Source organism: Hemitrygon akajei, chromosome 3 (assembly GCF_048418815.1).
Source record: "Hemitrygon akajei chromosome 3, sHemAka1.3, whole genome shotgun sequence".
Taxonomy (NCBI): domain Eukaryota; kingdom Metazoa; phylum Chordata; class Chondrichthyes; order Myliobatiformes; family Dasyatidae; genus Hemitrygon; species Hemitrygon akajei.
Window position 1 is genome coordinate 90,074,495 of NC_133126.1, and position 21,340 is coordinate 90,095,834.

Sequence of the window (21,340 nt, forward strand, 5' to 3'; positions counted from 1 at the left end):
GCACGCGCTGCCTTTTCTCATAACAGTGAAAGCACCTTCTGTTAGTGAAAGCAGGTAACTAATGTCGGTCTTCCGTAACAGCGAGGTGTCGTAAAGAGAACGTTCCAAAAACGGGGGACACCTATATGAGGATCATGCAATCTTGTGGGCATACTCAATAAATCCATAATAGAATAATAACCATAATAGAATCAATGAAAGACCGCACAAACTTGGGTGTTCAACCAGTGTGCAAAAGACAACATACTATGAAAATACAAAAAACAAGAAATAATAAAAAATATGAAGAAATAAGTTGCTCGAGTTTGAATTAAGTACCTTCTAGACATTCCCACCTTCCTGAAGATCAGGATCTGTTCCCTCTTGCTGGGTCTGCCAGGTCCTAAGAGTCGTTCCAGCAATCATTCTGACGATTGGCTGGTGGGAGCAATTCTGTAGCCATGTTGTGCTATTGGTGGTACTGTTGAATGTTTTTCCGTGTACCAGCTAGACGGTTTACGGCATTCATTTCCAAACGTGCTCAGCTGATTTATTCATCTATTTACAGTGTGGAACAGGGCTTTTCGGCCCAGTGAGCTGAGCCACCCAGTAACCCACCTATTCAGCACTAGCCTTATCCCAGGACAATTTACAGTGACCAATTAACCTGTACTGGAGCACCCGGAGGAAAGTTCACATACTCGCGGAGAGGATGTATAAACTCTTTCACACAGAATGTCAGAGCTGACCTCTGAACTCCGGAACGCCTCGAGCTGCCATAGTGTCACACTGACCGCTATGTAACCACGGCACCCATCATAGTAACGAAAAGCACATCTATTGCGATGGCTGCTTTAAATCGTCAGTTTAATGCTGATTTCCTTCTGAGTGTGTCTGAGTGTGCAGCCCATCACCACCCAGCGAGAGGCAGCTCAGGGGCAGCATAGTAGCGCAGTGAGCAGAACCTCTGCCTCATAGCTCCACAGACTCGTGCTCTGTCCTGATCTCCGGTCCAGTCTGTGTGCAGTTTCCACATTCTCCCTCTAACCGCACAGGTTCTCTTGGATTCCTGCTCTAATTTCCTCCCACAATCCAAAGGTTTGCTGGTTGATGAGTTAGTTGGCTGCTGTGAGTCATCCCTGGTGTAGGTGGGTGGCAGGAGCTGGCGAGAATGAAGAGAGAATAAAAATGGGATTGGTTTTAATGGGGAACACGAGACTCTGCAGATTCTGGAAATCCAGAGCAACACACGCAAAATGCTGGGGAAACTCAGCAGGTCAGGCAGCACCTATGGAGGGGAATAAACAGCCGACATTTTGGACTGAGACCCTTCATGAGGACCGGAAAGGAAGGGAGCAGAATGGGAAGGTGGGGGTAGGAAGGAGTACAAGCTGGCAGGAGATAGGTGAGGGGGAAGGTGGGTGAGTGAGAGAGGGGAGATTGAGGTAAGAAGCTGGGAGGTAATAGGTAAAAGGTGGTAAGTCTATCTGTCTATCTGTTGGTTGATTGAGATGCAGCCCTTCAAGCAGTGCCACCCAACAGCTCCTGATTTAACCCAAGCCTGATTTACAATGACCAGCTAACCTACCAACCGTAGGTTAATGGGTGCTTGGCGGTCAATGCAGATTCGGTGAGCAACAGGCCTGTTCACGTTCACCTTGGAGTTAGAGTTAAGTCTCACTTCAGGACCAGACCACACACTCCAGGCCAATGGCCCATTGCTGTACTGAAGGAGTGTTCCAGCACTGGAGGCACAGGCCACTGGAGTGGAGGCTCGTGTGCTGTATTTTAGTGAACATCAGAGATCCTAGTTGGCAAAGCAGTGTGCTAGAGCCAACAACTCCAGGCCAGGAGTCCTGAGATGGAGATTGCAAAGTCCAATTATTGACGCTGCCAGAGATTTCATGAATAGGCCTCTTTGGGAAGTGGAAGGGAACAGGATCATCCAGGTGAAGCCCATGTGGTCACAGGGAAAATATGTCAATTCTCCATGCACTGTACCAAAGGTCGGGGTTGAACCCAGGTCACTGGAGTTCACATTGCAGTGTAACTGTGTTGTCCGTAGAGGAAGATGAATGGCAAAGGTAGTCCAGGAGAGAGGAGCTCGGGCCTTCCTCTTCAGCTGCAGACTCCAGTTGTGACTTAAAGTGAATAAGCTGCAGATTCTAATCTGACCTAAAAATGACCCAACAAGCATCTGGGAAACCCCTGCACCATTCCGTGGAATTCTCCTTTATGCCCAACCCAATATCACTCACAGGGGTAGATTCTGACTTTGGTAGGCCGACAAGCCTAACTCGTTTCCCTGTTAGAGTAATGGTTGAACGCAGGAGTTTTAGTGACAGTCTTTATCACTGTTGAGAAAAATGCTGATTTATCTTGATCTAGGGCTTTGCGTGTTTTAAAAATATGTTTATAACGGTTTCCAGATTGCATCAGGATCCTGAGGATGAGATCAAGTAAATCAAACTGTCCAAGGAGCTCCCTGTAAAAAAAAACACCAACAGGCAAAACCAGAGCTCACGTCAAACTTTGAGCTGCAGTCACAATAACATCTGCATAAGCGTCGGCTGTTCAGCCCCCCCCGGTGCCTGCTCTGCCCCCATCTAACAGAAACCTGGCTGACAGTTTACCTCAGCACCAGCTCCCTGCTCCTGAGGGAGCGTTGTGATCTGAAGTGGCAGCCGTCCCACAGACGCTGCCTGACCTGCTGAAGTCCTCCAGCTATTTGTTGTTTCGCCCCTAACTCCATATCCGTGATTCCTTTCATATCCAACAATGTATCAATCTCTCTGATCGCCTAACAACGAGCCTCCACGGCCCTCGTGGGTAGCGAATTCCAAAGACTCGCCGTCCTCCACTTGGAGATTGCTTCTCATAACTGGCCCCTTATATTGAGACTGTAACCGCTGATTCTCCACACTCCAGCCGGAGGAAGCGTCACATCAACATCTACCAGTGTAATAACTAGTTTGTTTATTTCTAATAACATTTCTTACATCTGGCAAAGAGAGGACCTAAAAACCATTGCTATTATCCATATCACATGCTCTTCAGATATAATAGCGATTGGCCCAAATATGTCACATCTTTCATCAAATGTTCAATGAATTGATAGTGGACATCAAAAGTAATGAATACAGAATCAGAAGACAACCCTTGAAACTGGTTCCTCCATTCAGATGGATTATCTTCACCTGTAGACTAGCTTCATTGACATGCCTTGGCTTTGTTAACCTTGCCCAGTGAAGACTATCGACCTAGTCTTGAAGATTTGTCCTAATCAAAGCTTCAAGACTAGATCTTAGTATTGGTCTAAACGTCTAGAGACACGAGTTCTAGTCTTGCTCAAGTGGGTGATTATTTATTAATTACATAGTGAATTAAAGGAAGCTAGAATTAAAAAGTTGCTGCGCTCATGGAGCTACCAAATTGTCCTAAAGCCTGTTTGTTCCCCTAAGAAGTCCACCATCTTTACTGGGTTTACACTATACGTGATCCCAGGCACACAGTTACACTCTTTGAAATGACCTATTGACCCTTTTGGTTCAAGAGAAACTAGGAATGGGCAATGAATGGTCATCCCTCTATTGGTATCCATATTCCAAGATTGGATATGATGGAACCAAAACCCTTTCTCTGACCCCAAGCAATTCAAGAATCTGATATGTATCTCGGGATGAAACCAGAGTGAGCAATTTTCATTTCTCGTTTATGTTCCATAAGAGCTCAAAGTGAGTGAAATAACAACAGAAAGCGCTGGAAACACTCAGCGGGTCTGGCGGCATTTGTGAAGAGAGGATCAAAGTTAACAGTTCGGGAGGTTGACTCCTGATCAGAGCTGGCAAGATGACAAAGCTTTGTCAGGTTTTATAGAGCACAGAATGTAGGAATGGTTGGGAATGGGAGGTTGAATGTTTAACCTACTGTATGACCACAGAGTGTAGAAACGCCCCGATCATTTCTCAGCTGTGGGGCCTTGCATTTGACACTGACAGTGAGGATGTCAATAGGGGCAATGTGCTTGGCACGAGGCCAGAGTGGACCTTGATGTAGATCGTCGTGCCAGGTGTGAAGCTTGGCAAATGACTGTCTACACAGGCAGAGATAGCTAGGGCAAGGATAACCAGACTTCATGTAACTACGTGTGAAGGAAGAGAGTAAAGCTTAGGGGAGAGATTGTCTTATTTGAAATACTGTTTATCAGAGTTACACAACTTGTGAGTCAACTGGTGAGCTGACTTCTGACCCTTGTCTCTCTCTTCTCCATGTTTTCAGAGTGGGCATATGCCTGCCGTTCGAGTCTGGGACGTTGTTGATAAGACCCAGGTGGCAGAGATCCAGGAACACAAGTATGGAGTGGCCTGTGTGGCTTTTTCGCCGAATGCCAAGTACATAGTCTCTGTGGGATACCAGCATGACATGATCGTCAATGTTTGGGCGTGGAAGGTAAACATGGCTCTGGCATTTCCTCCAGCCACAGGGGATCTTTTTGCCTCCAGAGATACAACTCTGGAGACAGACAAACAGTGCTGCTGGAAAGTTCGTGAACCTTGTAGAATTTTGTCCATTTCTGCACAAGTATGACCTAAAATGTGATCAGATCTTCACATGAAACCTAAAACTAGATAAAGAGAACCTAATTAAGTAAATACTGTAACACAAAAAAAATTATACTGGTTCATTTATTTATTGAGAAAAATGATCCAATATTACATGTATTTGGTGGGGAAAAAACTGTTGATCAGTCCTGCACAGCGGCTTGGAGGAATTTTAAGCCATTCCTCCTTACAAAACTGCTTCAACTCTGGGATGTTGGTGGGCTTCCTTGCACGAACTGCTTGCTTCAGGTCCTTTCACAACATTTCTATAGGATTAAGGTCAGGACTTTGACTTGGCCATTCCTAAACACAAATTTTCTTTTTAAATCATTCTGTTGTTGATTTACTCTTGTCTTTCAAATCAGTATCTTTTTGCATTATCCAACTTCTATTGAGCTTCGGGTGATGAACTTCTACCCTGACATTCTCCTGTAGAATGTCTTGATGCAGCGTTGAATTCATTGTTCCCTCGATGAGCAAAGCAGTCCCAAACCATGATGCTTCTTCCACCATGTCTCACAGTGGGATGAGGTTTTGGTGTTGGTGTGTAGTGCCCTTTTCCCTCCAAACATAGCAGTGTGAATTTCTGCCAAGAAGTTCAACTTTTGTTTCATCTGTCCACAAAACATGCCCCAGAAGTGTTGTAGAACATCCAGGTGGTCTTTTGCAAACTTGAGATGTGTAGCAGTGTTTTTTTGGAGAGCAGTGGTTTCCTCCATGACGTCCTTCCATGGACACCATTCTAGTTCGGTATTTTTCTTATCGTGGACACACGAATAGATACTTTAGCAAGTTCTGGAGATTTCTGCAGGTCTTTTGCTGAACCCTTGGGTTCTTTTTCACCTCCTTCAGCATTGCACATTGTGCTGAACTTTGCAGAATGCCCACTCCCAGGGAGAGTAGCAACAGTACCGAGTTTCCTCCAATTGTAGACTATTTCTCTTTTGGACTGATGAATACTCTGGTCTTTATAAATGTAGCCTTTTCCAATTTCTTCTAAAGTCATCTGAGAGTTGTTTTGATTGAGGTGTGGTGCACATAAGCAGATCTTTCTTGAGAAGAGCAGGCTCTGTCATTAACCTGACCTTGTGTGTCTCTTTTAAAGGGCAGGGCACCTCTACAACCCACTCCTCCAATCTCATCTCGTTGATTGGTACACCGGACTCCAAAGAGCTTTTGTAGAAGGCATTACCCCCAGAGGTTCACATACTTTTCCCAACAAATACATGTAGTATTGGATCATTTTTCTCAATAAATAAATGGACAATATAATGTTTTCGTGTTGGCCTTCGGCTGACGCTCGGCCCACTCGGTGTCTGAATACTAGTCATTGCAATGTCTCTCAGTCAGTGGCTGTCCTGAAGTTGGGAATGTGAATTGTGTGTCTCTGGCTTCTTCTACAGAAAAATGTTGTTGTGGCAGCCAACAAGGTATCGAGTAAGGTGACTGCCGTGTCCTTCTCTGAGGATAGCAGTTACTTTGTCACCGCTGGCAACAGGCACGTCAAGTTCTGGTATCTGGATGCATCCAAAGCCTCTAAGGTAAGATCTGAGACTGCGATTAAGACTTTTCCTCCCGTGTTCTTTGCTGCTTTGTCCGACTCATAATCCCCCTTTGCGCATACATAGCTCCTCCGTAGAGAGAGTTAAGTGCACCAAGTCCTGGGAGTTCACATCACGAATGACCACCTCCCTGAACAAGAGGGCACAGCAGCGCCTCCACTTCCTGAAGAGAGTGAGGCTGCCCCCTCCCATCATTCCTGAATGTTACAGGAGCACCATGGAGAATGCCCTGTCCATCTGGTCTGGGAGCAGCAGAGCCCTGGACCGGAAGTGCCTATAAAGGACCGTGAGAATGGCCAAGAGGATCACAGGGGTCTCCCTACCGTCCATCAGGGACATTTATCTGGAGCATTGCGTAGACATTGCATTGTATTATGAAGGATCCCACCCATCCATCCAGCATCCTCTTTGACGTTCTGCCATCAGGCAGGAGGCTCTGATGCATAAAGACTCCGAAGCATAATCAAGATAAACAAAGTAATGCCCAGCAACTTTCCAGTTCATAAACTCATCAAACATTCTCCTCCAACTTCCTGACTCAAATCCCGAAAACCTGTCTACAACTTGAAAAGCCTCGACTCCTATGACAAAAGCACTGTTTGGCGTCAATACTGGCACACCAACACGCCCACCGGCAGAGATCTGATCAACGACCCCACCTCGCTCCTCCCGAGCTTTGCTACAGCTACCAGAAGAAAAACTGGACAGGCGCAAGTGGACTCCAAAGTCGACATGACAAAGCAACGCAAATGCTACACCGATGGGCAAACCCCAGCTTGCCCCTGTGCCCCTGTGATGCCCCAACCCAGGACATCCTCCCCCTGGTCCAAACATGCCCTGTCACCAAGATCCAAGACGGCTTTGCCACGGTCCATCGATGCAGCCGTGAGCTGGAGGAGTGGCTTGGCAAGAAGTGTGAAGAGAAAATCACATGTCATACCTGTTTGTTTATGCATAATTAATTTGTAGATTTAATTCTTACTTTCCTAAGTTATTGTGAGTTATGTGTATGTGCTTCATGGGCTGGTCTGGAGAAATATTGCCTCATTTGGTGGTATACATGTCTATAGCTAAATGACAGTAAGCTTGACTTGACTTGATGTATATTGAAACACGGTGAGGAATTTTAGAATGGTTAGGGGACGTGAAGATCATCCAGCCCACAGGCTCACAGTATCACAACACATTTTCATTTTCTCTCTGCAGCCCTGCATATTATGTTGGCTCAAATCCCTCAGCAATCCCCTTTCAAGAACCCTAATTGACTTTGTTTCTCCCACTGAAACTATCTGTCCTTCTTCATCAGTGAGTCTGAATCCAGGAAATTCTTCATTCCCTTCAAGAAATTGGCTCATCTCACCATGAGGGATGGGCGTTAGAGGTAACGAATACTAAAATCCTTCTGCCATTGTTCCATTCTCATTTAACTCTCAAAATCTCCCAGTAATTACACACTATTTAAATTATTACTGTAGTGGGCCATTGTCAGTCTTCAGTGTTTGGCCTTCCATTGCCTTACCCAGGTTATCAGTAAAGGTGACATCCGAGCTTAGATCTTTATTTATTCAATTTTTATAAAAGTGGGCATTGTTGGCAATTTATTGCTCATCCTGAACTGTCCTTGAACTTTTGAGAGAGTGGTGAAGAGCCAGCACGATTGTTGGCTCGGGAGTCATACACAGCTCAGACTGGGTCAACAGGGCTGCAGTTTGGGAACAATACAGTGATTTCATAGTCAACATTACTAATGACTAAGTCTTTCTCTTGAATTTCAGATTATTAACTGAATTTAAATCCCACAGTTGCACTTGAGTCCAGATTTCTGGATTATTAATCCAGGCCTCTAGATAGACTCTTCATCTTTTTTTCTCCAGTCCTGCTGAAGGGATTCGGCCTGAAACATTGACTGTACTCTTTTCCATAGATGCTGCCTGTCCTGCTGAGTTCCTCCAGCATTTTGTGTGTGTTGCTCGCATTTCCAGCTCTGCAGAGTTTCTCTTGTTTGTGATTAGATAACTAATCTGTTAGTTTAATTTTCTGTACCGCAATCGTCCACAGGACAGTCTCTTCCTTCTAATTCAAGTCAAATCCACGCTGGCTACTACCAACCAAGATAGTCAGCTGTGTTAGCCGGACTGTCTCCGTGAAAGCTTATAGAAAGGCCTATGGATGCAAAATGTACTCATGCTCTGCGATTCCACTGGGGTGAGCCCCCCCTCCTCTCTAGGGTTCCGCGTCTCGCTGCAGTCCCTTCCTCTATCGGTGTGCCGCGTGCTGATCCCTGACGGCCTGTGTTCCAGGTGAACGCCACGGTGCCGCTGCTGGGCCGCTCGGGGCTGCTGGGTGAGCTACGCAACAACTTCTTCAGCGGCGTGGCCTGTGGGCGCGGCCGGAGGGCTGACAGCACCTTCTGCATCACCACTTCCGGCCTCCTGTGCGAGTTCAACGAGAAGAGACTGCTGGACAAGTGGGTGGAGCTGAGGGTGAGTGGTGTTATGAATCCTCTCCTGTCTGAGATGTGAGCCCGGTGAATGTGGCACCAGTTCTCTTCATAACCTCCCCTCATCGTTATTCTGATTCACTTCATCAAGTCAATTGTTGCTGTTTTCTTTCCTGCCTCGGGCCAGTTTTTTTCTCAATGTATTGAAGGGAATGTGGACATTGCTGGCAAGGTCAGGATTTATTCCTTGTTGTACAGCAGAACGCATTTGAAGAGTTAGTCCACTGTTTTGCTGGGCCTGGAGTCAGATACAGGCTAGACCAGGTAAGGTCAACGAATCTCCCCTCCTGAAGGGCATTATGTTCATAAATGGCAACACAATAGTTTTGTGGGCACCATTGTTTCTACTGATGAACTGTTTTTAATTCCACATTATTTCCTGAATTTTAATCCCACAGTTGACATGGTGGGATTTGGTTTCAGGTCCCTGGTTTGTTAGTGTAGTTCTATAATAATTAGCCCAGTAATTAAACCATTGTATCATCACGTGTGTGTGTGTGTGTGTATGTACATGTGTGTCTGTGTCTCTGTGTGTCTACATGTGTACGTGTGAGTCTGTGTGTGAGTGAGTGTGTATATGTATGTCTGAGTGTGCATGTGTGTATCTGTGTGAGTGTATGTCTGTGTGTGTATGAGTATGTGTGAGTGTGTGTAAGAGTGTGTGAGTGTGTGTGTATGAGAGTGTGTGTGAGTGTGTGTATGAGAGTGTGTGTGTGTGTGTATGAGAGTGTGAGTGTGTGTTTATGAGAGTGTGTGTGTGTATGAGAGTGTGTATGAGAGTGTGTGAGTGTGTGTGTATGAGAGTGTGTGTGTGTGTGTGTGTGTGTGTGTGTATGAGTGTGTGTATTTGAGATTCAGAATCAGGTTTACTATCACTGACATATGTCGTGAAATTTTGCAGGAGCACAGTGAACTACATAAAATACACTATCACGAGGAAATCTGCAGATGCTGGAAATCCAAGCAACACACACACAATGCCGGTGGAACGCAGCAGGTCAGGCAGCATCTATAGAGAGAAGCAATGTCGACGTTTCGGGCCGAGACCCTTCGTCCTGACGTCGATTGTACTTCTTCCTATAGATGCTGCCTGGCCTGCTGCGTTCCACCAGCATTTTGTGTGTGTTGCTACAATACATTATAATGTTCAATAGGAAGTGTATAAATTATATATATAAAGAAGTAGTGGAAAAGGCAAAAATAGTGAGGTGGTCTTCATGCATTGATGGATGTTCAGAAAGCTGATGGTGGAGCGGAAGAAGCTGTTCCTAAATCATTGAGTGTGCATCCTCAGGCTCCTGTGCCTCCTCCCCGATGGTAGTAATGAGAAGAGGGCATGTCCTGGGTGGTGAGGGTCCTTAATGATGGAACATGGGTGTGTTTGTACATCCCAGTGTGTGTATGTGTGTGAGCCTTTGTAGATGTGTAAGTGTGTCTGTGCGTTTGTGTGTGCACGAGCTTGTTGTATAGGTGTATGTGTGCACCAGCACGTGTATTGTCAGCTCAGTCCTATATTCTGGCATCTCTAATGCTCGATTCCCTCTCCTCTCCCGCTGCTCTTCCCCACACTGACTTTGAAAAGAACACAGATAACATCACAGTAAGTCTGCATTCCCATCTCGATGTTTCTCTGCATTTTCCACTCTGACATCGCCCATCATGTGTCTCATCTCAGTGACAAACCATCGTGGCGGGTTCCACACGCATGCAGCTGTAGGAGGGGAACACCACCCCCTCGACCCTCTGTTACTGTGTGCATGTACTGCAGGTGAAGGTGAGGTATACTGGGGCAAGTCTATCCCCCCTCCCCACCATCTCCTGTGCTCACTCACCACTATCAGATCTGAGTCGAGCGATATCTAGAATTCACGTTTTTTAAATTTATTTTCAAATCTCTGCAGAGCCTTGCCTCTCCCTGTTTCTGCCATTCCAAAATCTCTGGGCTCCTAGACAGCTCTGATTTTCGTCGGTCACGTTTGGTGATCATGGCCCTAATCTCCAGAGCTCCTCTCCTCGCCAGGTTGACTGTGACACTCTCAGTCCTCGGGCAATGTCAGCAGGGCTTCATTTGTCCCGCAGCAAGCTGGCAGCTGCAGCGCCTGAGAGAGCACAGCTTTTAAACAAGAGAAGGTGTGAGGTGTCGGGTAAAGGGCAATGGAGGGTGACTGTTGATTCAGAGAGGCAGCTTGAGTTAGATGGCCTGTTCTTTAAACATCTGCCGGCTTCTTGTGCTAACTTCCCAGTTCATTTGCAGTACTGGAGTGTTTGCAGGTGCATTAGGGACTGGGATGAAAGCGCCTGATGGGATCTCCAGAGAGCTATGAGAGTCACCAGTCTCTCGTTTCGTTCCTACAGAGAGAGAGGGTTTACGCAGGATAGTGGCCAAGGATGGAGGATTCAGGCTTTTGTGCCTTAAGTCTGGTGGAAGGAGGGAAAGAGGGAATGTCCGGTGTGGGTGGGATCTTTGATCATGCTGGCTGTTTACTCCCAGACGTGTGACTTTGCTCCCTTTCCAAAGGCACTGAATCAGTTTGGCATCGTGGGTCAGCGCACACGGAGGAATTAAACGGGAAGGTATAGAATGCAGACACGCAGACAGGGATAGGTAGACATGCTGGGAAAGGGATTTCTCCAGTTTGTAGGTCAAGCATAGAAGAATCAGTCAAGGCCAGCAAACTCTGGGGCACGTCTCTGCCTGTGATACTCAGAAGCAGGTGAGGCAAGCGGTGACACACGTACGGTCTAGGGCGGCCTTCTCCAGCCGACTCTGAATCTCACCTGAGATACTAGGCATGTCGTGGCCTCATTCATTTTTACCTGACCCCTGGAGGGAGAGGTGGAGGCTCTTTAGTGAGGGAGAGGGTCAAGCTGTGAATAGCCTTCAGCGATATCATAATTGTACATTCATTTTCATGTTAGTATGGAAGGGAAAGAGCTTCCCAATGATTGCCAGAGGCAGCAAATGTGGAACGTTTAACCAGTCAGTTCTCAGTGTTTTACATAATTGCACAAAGCACGGCTTAAAACACTTCGACCTCTCCCTTTGCTTAAAGATGCAGTCGGAAACACCTGCTAGCAGATGCATGGAATCCGCAGGAGGCTACCTGTATCTTCGTGCTAGCCTTTCAGCCTGGAGAGGGGTGAAAACCTCCCATCTCCACCCTCATGCTTTCCCCAACCCGCTAGGATAAATCTGTATCCGCTGCTGAATCAGAGTCTACAGGGTCATCACATGCACATTTACCCAAGTACTTCAGTGCTGGATGGAAAGGGGGAACTTAGTTTGTTCTGTGTTGATGGTTCACAGGCATGAAAGGAAAGTTGCTGGTCTGCAGGAAATTTAGTTTTGATGTGTGAGTGTTCTTAGGGGTGGGACCTCTTCCTTTATCCTGTTCTTTCATCCTGTGCTAACTTACTGACAACCTGTCCAGGCAGAGTTACAAGGCTAAGAATTGTTAGATAATTTTTAAAAAAGCTTTGACACAACTATGCATTGCCTATTTTGGATCTTTTCACAGAATCTTCCAGTTTCTTTCCAGCTCAGCGGCTTTTAAATCACTAAGGCTACAACCTACTTCTCAATTCCCCAGAGCATGGCAGTTCTTTTTGATCCCTTACACAGCCATTTTTATCTGAGCATCTCCCTAGCTAATTATGCCTCCCACTGTGCTGAACAGTTTGCCTCGAGGCAGTTTCTCAGACTCCTTGCAAGTAAAATAAACCAGATCACCTTAGTTACTAATCCCAATAACCGTGCCTTACGTTATTACTCCAGTTCTTGGTGGCCACATTTGTGTTGCTCTCCTCCCAAGCACATTATTGCCCTTTGAACTTCAGATTCTTCCCGTTTATCTCCTGGAGCAGACTCACCTCGGCATCAATATTCCGTAACTTCAAACAGTTCCAGTCAAAAAGTAGTTCTCTACACCCCACCCTCACCCTGGCTGTCTCAGCCAACCCACAGGCACAGAGTGGGAGAATTCATTTGGAAAAGGGAAATGCATGATCAGCAGCAAAATGGGTTTTTTTAAGTCAAAATTTTTGTGGGGGGGAGTTCTCCTGGAAGAAGTCAACTGTGAAAAGTATTTATTTTTAACCTAGAACAAAACTACAGGGAATCTGGTACCAATGTAATTTTGAAACCTTGCCTTTTGCACAGACTGCAATGGCCAATTGCTTGTCAGTCAATGAGGACTTCATCTTCTGCGGCTGCGCAGACGGCACAGTACGGCTGTTCAACTCCACCAACCTTCACTTCATTGCCACCATGCCCAGTCCCCACTACCTGGGCATGGACATCGCAGCTGCCACGGAGCCCAGGTGAGGTCTAGACTGGGCAGTAGGGCACTGGGTGGCTTGGGGGACGGTGTGAGGCAGTCCAGGGTGGTTGGGTGGAGTAATTGCCAGACTGAGGTGGGGTTAACTGGTCTATGGGATGGCGGTTGGGAAGGGTCGGTTAATGGGGGGAAAGATGGATGTAGCTGCGTAGAGGGGTGCCTTGGGCAAACATGGTGTGTTGTGTGGGCAGTGGCGTAATGGTGGGGAAGGAGGGAGGGGTGGCACAGTAGCCTAGTGGTTAGCACAAAGCTTTACAGTACAGGTGACACGGGTTCAATTCCCACTGCTGCCTCTAACGAGCTTGTACGTTCTCCCCGTGACCATGTGGGCATCCTCCGGGTGCTCCGGTTGCCTCACACAGTCCGAATCTGCACCGGTTGTTAGGTTAATTGGTTGTTGTAAGTTGTCCCGTGGTTAGGCAAGGGTTAAATTGGGGGATTTCTGGGCAACATGGCTCAAAGGGCCTTTTCTACACTGTATCTCAATCAATCAATCAATCAATAAATAAATCAATATGTTAGTGGTTCGGCAGGGTGGGTGGGGTTGTTTGAGAGTAAAGGGTTGGGGTTGGTGGGAGATGTGGGGTGGATTGTTTGAGAGTAAAGGGTTGGGGTTGGTGGGAGAGGGTGGGTGGGGTTGTTTGAGAGTAAAGGGTTGGGGTTGGTGGGAGGGTGGGGTGGATTGTTTGAGAGTAAAGGGTTGGGGTTGGTGGGAGAGGGTGGGGTGGATTGTTTGAGAGTAAAGGGTTGGGGTTGGTGGGGTTGTTTGAGAGTAAAGAGTTGGGGTTGGTGGGAGAGGGTGGGGTGGATTGTTTGAGAGTAAAGGGTTGGGGTTGGTGGGAGAGGGTGGGTGGGTTTGTTTGAGAGTAAAGGGTTGGGGTTGGTGGGAGAGGGTGGGGTGGATTGTTTGAGAGTAAAGGGTTGGGGTTGGTGGGGTTGTTTGAGAGTAAAGAGTTGGGGTTGGTGGGAGAGGGTGGGGTGGATTGTTTGAGAGTAAAGGGTTGGGGTTGGTGGGAGGGTGGGGTGGATTGTTTGAGAGTAAAGGGTTGGGGTTGGTGGGAGAGGGTGGGGTGGATTGTTTGAGAGTAAAGGGTTGGGGTTGGTGGGAGAGGGTGGGGTGGATTGTTTGAGAGTAAAGGGTTGGGGTTGGTGGGGTTGTTTGAGAGTAAAGAGTTGGGGTTGGTGGGAGAGGGTGGGGTGGATTGTTTGAGAGTAAAGGGTTGGGGTTGGTGGGAGGGTGGGGTGGATTGTTTGAGAGTAAAGGGTTGGGGTTGGTGGGAGAGGGTGGGTGGGTTTGTTTGAGAGTAAAGGGTTGGGGTTGGTGGGAGGGTGGGGTGGATTGTTTGAGAGTAAAGGGTTGGGGTTGGTGGGAGAGGGTGGGGTGGATTGTTTGAGAGTAAAGGGTTGGGGTTGGTGGGAGAGGGTGGGGTGGATTGTTTGAGAGTAAAGGGTTGGGGTTGGTGGGAGAGGGTGGGTGGGTTTGTTTGAGAGTAAAGGGTTGGGGTTGGTGGGAGGGTGGGGTGGATTGTTTGAGAGTAAAGGGTTGGGGTTGATGGGAGAGGGTGGGGTGGTTTGTTTGAGAGTAAAGGGTTGGGGTTGGTGGGAGAGGGTGGGGTGGATTGTTTGAGAGTAAAGGGTTGGGGTTGGTGGGAGAGGGTGGGTGGGTTTGTTTGAGAGTAAAGGGTTGGGGTTGGTGGGAGGGTGGGGTGGATTGTTTGAGAGTAAAGGGTTGGGGTTGGTGGGAGAGGGTGGGGTGGATTGTTTGAGAGTAAAGGGTTGGGGTTGGTGGGAGAGGGTGGGGTGGATTGTTTGAGAGTAAAGGGTTGGGGTTGGTGGGAGAGGGTGGGTGGGTTTGTTTGAGAGTAAAGGGTTGGGGTTGGTGGGAGGGTGGGGTGGATTGTTTGAGAGTAAAGGGTTGGGGTTGATGGGAGAGGGTGGGGTGGATTGTTTGAGAGTAAAGGGTTGGGGTTGGTGGGAGAGGGTGGGTGGGATTGTTTGAGAGTAAAGGGTTGGGGTTGGTGGGAGAGGGTGGGTGGGGTTGTTTGAGAGTAAAGGGTTGGGGTTGGTGGGAGGGTGGGGTGGATTGTTTGAGAGTAAAGGGTTGGGGTTGGTGGGAGAGGGTGGGGTGGATTGTTTGAGAGTAAAGGGTTGGGGTTGGTGGGAGAGGGTGGGGTGGATTGTTTGAGAGTAAAGGGTTGGGGTTGGTGGGAGAGGGTGGGTGGGTTTGTTTGAGAGTAAAGGGTTGGGGTTGGTGGGAGGGTGGGGTGGATTGTTTGAGAGTAAAGGGTTGGGGTTGGTGGGAGAGGGTGGGGTGGATTGTTTGAGAGTAAAGGGTTGGGGTTGGTGGGAGAGGGTGGGTGGGTTTGTTTGAGAGTAAAGGGTTGGTGTTGGTGGGAGAGGGTGGGTGGGGTTGTTTGAGAGTAAAGGGTTGGGGTTGGTGGGAGGGTGGGGTGGATTGTTTGAGAGTAAAGGGTTGGGGTTGATGGGAGAGGGTGGGGTGGTTTGTTTGAGAGTAAAGGGTTGGGGTTGGTGGGAGAGGGTGGGGTGGATTGTTTGAGAGTAAATGGTTGGGGTTGGTGGGAGAGGGTGGGTGGGTTTGTTTGAGAGTAAAGGGTTGGGGTTGGTGGGAGGGTGGGGTGGATTGTTTGAGAGTAAAGGGTTGGGGTTGGTGGGAGAGGGTGGGGTGGATTGTTTGAGAGTAAAGGGTTGGGGTTGGTGGGAGGGTGGGGTGGATTGTTTGAGAGTAAAGGGTTGGGGTTGGTGGGAGAGGGTGGGTGGGTTTGTTTGAGAGTAAAGGGTTGGTGTTGGTGGGAGAGGGTGGGTGGGTTTGTTTGAGAGTAAAGGGTTGGGGTTGGTGGGAGGGTGGGGTGGATTGTTTGAGAGTAAAGGGTTGGGGTTGATGGGAGAGGGTGGGGTGGTTTGTTTGAGAGTAAAGGGTTGGGGTTGGTGGGAGAGGGTGGGGTGGATTGTTTGAGAGTAAAGGGTTGGGGTTGGTGGGAGAGGGTGGGTGGGTTTGTTTGAGAGTAAAGGGTTGGGGTTGGTGGGAGGGTGGGGTGGATTGTTTGAGAGTAAAGGGTTGGGGTTGGTGGGAGAGGGTGGGGTGGATTGTTTGAGAGTAAAGGGTTGGGGTTGGTGGGAGAGGGTGGGGTGGATTGTTTGAGAGTAAAGGGTTGGGGTTGGTGGGAGAGGGTGGGTGGGTTTGTTTGAGAGTAAAGGGTTGGGGTTGGTGGGAGGGTGGGGTGGATTGTTTGAGAGTAAAGGGTTGGGGTTGATGGGAGAGGGTGGGGTGGATTGTTTGAGAGTAAAGGGTTGGGGTTGGTGGGAGAGGGGTGGGTGGGATTGTTTGAGAGTAAAGGGTTGGGGTTGGTGGGAGAGGGTGGGTGGGGTTGTTTGAGAGTAAAGGGTTGGGGTTGGTGGGAGGGTGGGGGTGGATTGTTTGAGAGTAAAGGGTTGGGGTTGGTGGGAGAGGGTGGGGTGGATTGTTTGAGAGTAAAGGGTTGGGGTTGGTGGGAGAGGGTGGGGTGGATTGTTTGAGAGTAAAGGGTTGGGGTTGGTGGGAGAGGGTGGGTGGGTTTGTTTGAGAGTAAAGGGTTGGGGTTGGTGGGAGAGGGTGGGGTGGATTGTTTGAGAGTAAAGGGTTGGGGTTGGTGGGAGGGTGGGGTGGATTGTTTGAGAGTAAAGGGTTGGGGTTGGTGGGAGAGGGTGGGTGGGTTTGTTTGAGAGTAAAGGGTTGGGGTTGGTGGGAGAGGGTGGGGTGGATTGTTTGAGAGTAAAGGGTTGGGGTTGGTGGGAGGGTGGGGTGGATTGTTTGAGAGTAAAGGGTTGGGGTTGGTGGGAGGGTGGGGTGGATTGTTTGAGAGTAAAGGGTTGGGGTTGGTGGGAGAGGGTGGGGTGGATTGTTTGAGAGTAAAGGGTTGGGGTTGGTGGGAGGGTGGGGTGGATTGTTTGAGAGTAAAGGGTTGGGGTTGGTGGGAGAGGGTGGGTGGGTTTGTTTGAGAGTAAAGGGTTGGTGTTGGTGGGAGAGGGTGGGTGGGGTTGTTTGAGAGTAAAGGGTTGGGGTTGGTGGGAGATGTCAGAAACGAGCCACGCTCCCGAATAATGGCTTCAAGACAAATTCAAGGAAACAAAGTTTATTAACAGTTCTGCAGAGCTGGGCCCCTTCAGAGAAGGGAACCCTGAACCTTACAGGGCAGCAGGTTTTATCCTTCTTCCTTACCCCTCCCCTCCCTGACTCGGGAGGTACATAGTCTTATCCCATTCCATATTTGGAGTTGTTTTTTTACACGTTTCTGTAAAACAATAGTCCATATCTCAGGACTTCAATGATTCCACAAACAGTTAATTTTGTCAAGGCTTCTGCATTCATAATTAGATCACACTTGTTTACAGACTTTAACCCAGACATAATTAAATCACAGTTGTCCCTAGACATAATTAAATCACATTTGTCCTTTGACTTTAACCCGGACCTGTCAGAAACGCACATCTTAATTTTGAATCTTACGGGAGATGTGGGGTGGGTTGTTTGAGGGTAAAGGGTTGGGGTTGGTGGGAGATGTGGGGTGGATTGTTTGAGAGTAAAGGGTTGGGGTTGGTGGGAGAGGGTGGGGTGGATTGTTTGAGAGTAAAGGGTTGGGGTTGGTGGGAGAGGGTGGGTGGATTGTTTGAGAGTAAAAGGTTGGGGTTGGTGGGAGAGGGTGGGGTGGATTGTTTGAGAGTAAAGGGTTGGGGTTGGTGGGAGAGGGTGAGGTGGATTGTTTGAGAGTAAAGGGTTGGGGTTGGTGGGAGAGGGTGGGTGGATTGTTTGAGAGTAAAGGGTTGGGGTTGGTGGGAGAGGGTGGGGTGGATTGTTTGAGAGTAAAGGGTTGGGGTTGGTGGGAGATGTGGGGTGGATTGTTTGAGAGTAAAGGGTTGGGGTTGGTGGGAGAGGGTGGGGTGGATTGTTTGAGAGTAAAGGGTTGGGGTTGGTGGGAGATGTGGGGTGGGTTGTTTGAGGGTAAAGGGTTGGTGTTGGTGGGAGATGTGGGGTGGGTTGTTTGAGGGTAAAGGGTTGGGGTTGGTGGGAGATCTGGGCATTGGTGGGGTGGAGCTTGTTTAAAAGCTGGTGAAAGCGTGGTGCCTGTAGGATTGAGTTGCAGAGGTGTCTTGTGTTGGGTTGGGAATGTTGGGCATTTGACTGAGGTGACGTTTGGGGTGGGGGTGCGGGTGCTGATGGGTTGGGTGGGGTTGATGGGGTTTGGTCTGGCAGAGGTGAGACGGTTAGAGAGCTTCCCCTCGGTATGAGTAAGTGGCTCCAACCTGTTCACAACTCGGTTCAGCAAAAGGTTCACAGGAGGTTAAATGAACGGACCGGCCATGCCTATAAATGCAGGTCACACAGTGGCTGTCAGTCAGGTGGGGAGGCTCACACATCAGTGCATGAAATCACTTGGACCCTCCCCAGTTTATGGTTGCCCGAGTGATGAACACCCCACACATCCAAACAAGTTTCCGTAAATATTGATAATTTCAAGTGGTCAGGCAGTCTTGAATAAAAGAAACTTGTTTACATTTAACCGGCTCACAGTAATCAGACACCATTGTTTCTGAAGAATGGCAGGCAGTCTCACCGCAGGAGGCCATGTAAAAGAATTGCTTGCGAAACTGACAAGCAATCCGTTCTGCTGATACTTGTGAAACGAAATCCTGTTAAACAATGTCACGCGAATTGATACTTCAAGCTGCCCATTACACACACACACACACACACACACACACACACACACACACACACACACACACACACACACACACACACACACACACACACACACACACACACACACACACACACACACACACACCCCTGCACAATCTTACATTGTGCATAAGGGTACACATACAGTGACACCCTGACACTGGGACAGCAACACCAAGTGAGATTCTCACAGAAAAATTTAATGAAAGACGGTGACGAACAGTCCGTGGGAAGCAAGCCCGGCAGCATCAGAGATTCGTAGGCCTGTACTGCACAGAAACATGTCCTTTCACCCAACCCATCCGTGCTGAAGATGAGCAACGTGAATCAGTGCACAAAATCACATCAATGAGGGCAGTGATGGAAAATCACTGCACGGGGTGTCGTGGTTTCTCGTGCCCCACAAACGACCAGGAGACGCAGAAGATTCTTCAAGAAGGGTTAAACTTTAATTTGCAAATCAAAGCTGAGACAGTCAGTGAGCTAGTCGCTATTTGCCCACCGATCCTTGTACATAGCATTTTTTATAGCAATCTCCTGGTTTAGTTGCATTAGCATATCCAATCGGTCTACAGTTGCGTATCACAAGTACATCCACCACTATTGTTTCTACCCATTGATTTAATCATGTTCTAATCTACATCTCTTAGCTACCTCTCATTAACACACCATTGTCTTCTACATTCTTAAGATTTCATTCTCCTACTAAATTGGATACATGCATAGCAAATAGCAAGCTCAAAGCTGACTACATAGTTTTGGTTACACAGCAAACAATGCAACTTTTATACTCCAATAGGGGGTGAGATACATTGATGTGATGTCAGGTGTACAGGTTAACAAAAGGACAACATTTTACATGTTGTGATACAGCTGGGAATGCACAATAGAGATAACAACAAATATACAAAAAAGGAAGAGATATAATGACAACATGACAACACAAAGGTAGAGAGATAATCAATAGGAAATGCCCCATCTAGATAGATAAATGGTGGGAGATGCCCCATCTAGAGGGGTGATTGGTGGGAGATGCCCCATCTAGAGGGATGATCGATGAGAGATGCCCCATCTAGAGAGACAACCAGAGGGAGATGCCCCATCTAGAGAGATGATTGATGGGAATTGCACCATTTAGAGACACAGTCGGTGGGAGATGCCCCATCTAGATGGATGATCAATGGGAGATGCCCCATCTAGAGGGATGATCGGTGGGAGATGCCCCATCTAGAGAGACAACCAGAGGGAGATGCCCCATCTAGAGAGATGATCAGAGGGAGATGCCCCATCTAGAGAGACAATAGGAGGGAGATGCCCCATCTAGAGAGACAATCGGAGGGAGGTGCCCCATCTAGAGAGATGATCAGAGGGAGATGCCCCATCTAGAGAGACAATCGGAGGGAGATGCCCCATCTAGAGAGACAATCGGAGGGAGATGCCCCATCTAGAGAGACAATCGGAGGGAGATGCCCCATCTAGAGAGACAATCGGAGGGAGATGCCCCATCTAGAGAGACAATCGGAGGGAGGTGCCCCATCTAGAGAGATGATCAGAGGGAGATGCCCCATCTAGAGAGACAATCGGAGGGAGATGCCCCATCTAGAGAGACAATCAGAGGGAGATGCCCCATCTAGAGAGACAATCAGAGGGAGGTGCCCCATTTAGAGAGACAATCGGAGGGAGATGCCCCATCTAGAGAGACAATCGGAGGGAGATGCCCCATCTAGAGAGACGGTCGGAGGGAGATGCCCCATCTAGAGAGACAATCGGAGGGAGATGCCCCACCTAGAGAGACGATCAGAGGGAGATGCCCCATCTAGAGAGACAATCGGAGGGAGATGCACATGAGAGTAGTCTGATAGATGTGTCGTGGAGTTAGCTCAGTGTCCTGCCCAATATTCATCCAGTCACTAGTTGATGATCTTTTTACGGTTGCTGTCCACGTGACCTTGCTGTACACAGATCGGCTGCATGGCCCTTTGATTACAGTAAGACATGCAGTGTTGGAGGGATGTGCTTAGTTTCTGTTGGAGCTGCCCTAATGAAGTGACAGGAGCTTAATAAACTCAGGCAGTTTATGTCATGCTTTTGCTGTAGCCAGTGTGGTGGAGAGGAGTAATGAGAAGAGGGACTCCTCCCCCTCATCTAATTACTCCTCCCTGCTGACAGTACTCGGACTAATCCCGACTGCTCCAGCTGTGAAATCGGACTGGAAAGAGGACACCACTGGCAAGCCCTCCCCTGAGTAGATGCTCGGGCGTGCTGAGCCTTTAGGTGTGGGGGGTTTTGCCCAAGGTTTTGTGTTTCTCTGCTGGTGGATCTTGCAATTAAACAATGCACGCATAGTGAACGATGAATCCGCTGCTTGTTCCAGTGTGGCTGCTGTCAGCATGTGATGCGGGAGTGGGCTTGTTGGCATTTGGCTCTGGCAGAAGGAAATCTGTTCATGGTTGTAGACAAACATGTCACAGAATTATTAGAGGCTTGACTTCGCACAGGAGTCAGTCAGCTCTTAAAGGGAAGTAAGCACTGCGGAACTGGTATCATTAAAGGAGCAACAAACCTTTGATCATGTTGCTGGTTTTTATTTCCTGGAAGTGCTGTAATAAATGGGATCTGCCCCG

At 48.2% G+C, this 21,340-nt stretch overlaps 1 protein-coding gene across 1 annotated transcript in view; it reads left to right on the top strand.

Moving 5' to 3' along the window:
• The window catches only part of LOC140725190 (mitogen-activated protein kinase-binding protein 1-like), a 244,878-nt gene that overhangs the window by 158,599 nt on the left and 64,939 nt on the right, over positions 1-21,340 (top strand). The window contains exons 5-8 of the mRNA XM_073040322.1: positions 4,258-4,428; positions 5,984-6,121; positions 8,443-8,625; positions 12,802-12,962. Coding sequence (XP_072896423.1) covers positions 4,258-4,428; positions 5,984-6,121; positions 8,443-8,625; positions 12,802-12,962 — 653 coding nt within the window. The remainder of the gene's footprint in view (positions 1-4,257; positions 4,429-5,983; positions 6,122-8,442; positions 8,626-12,801; positions 12,963-21,340) is intronic.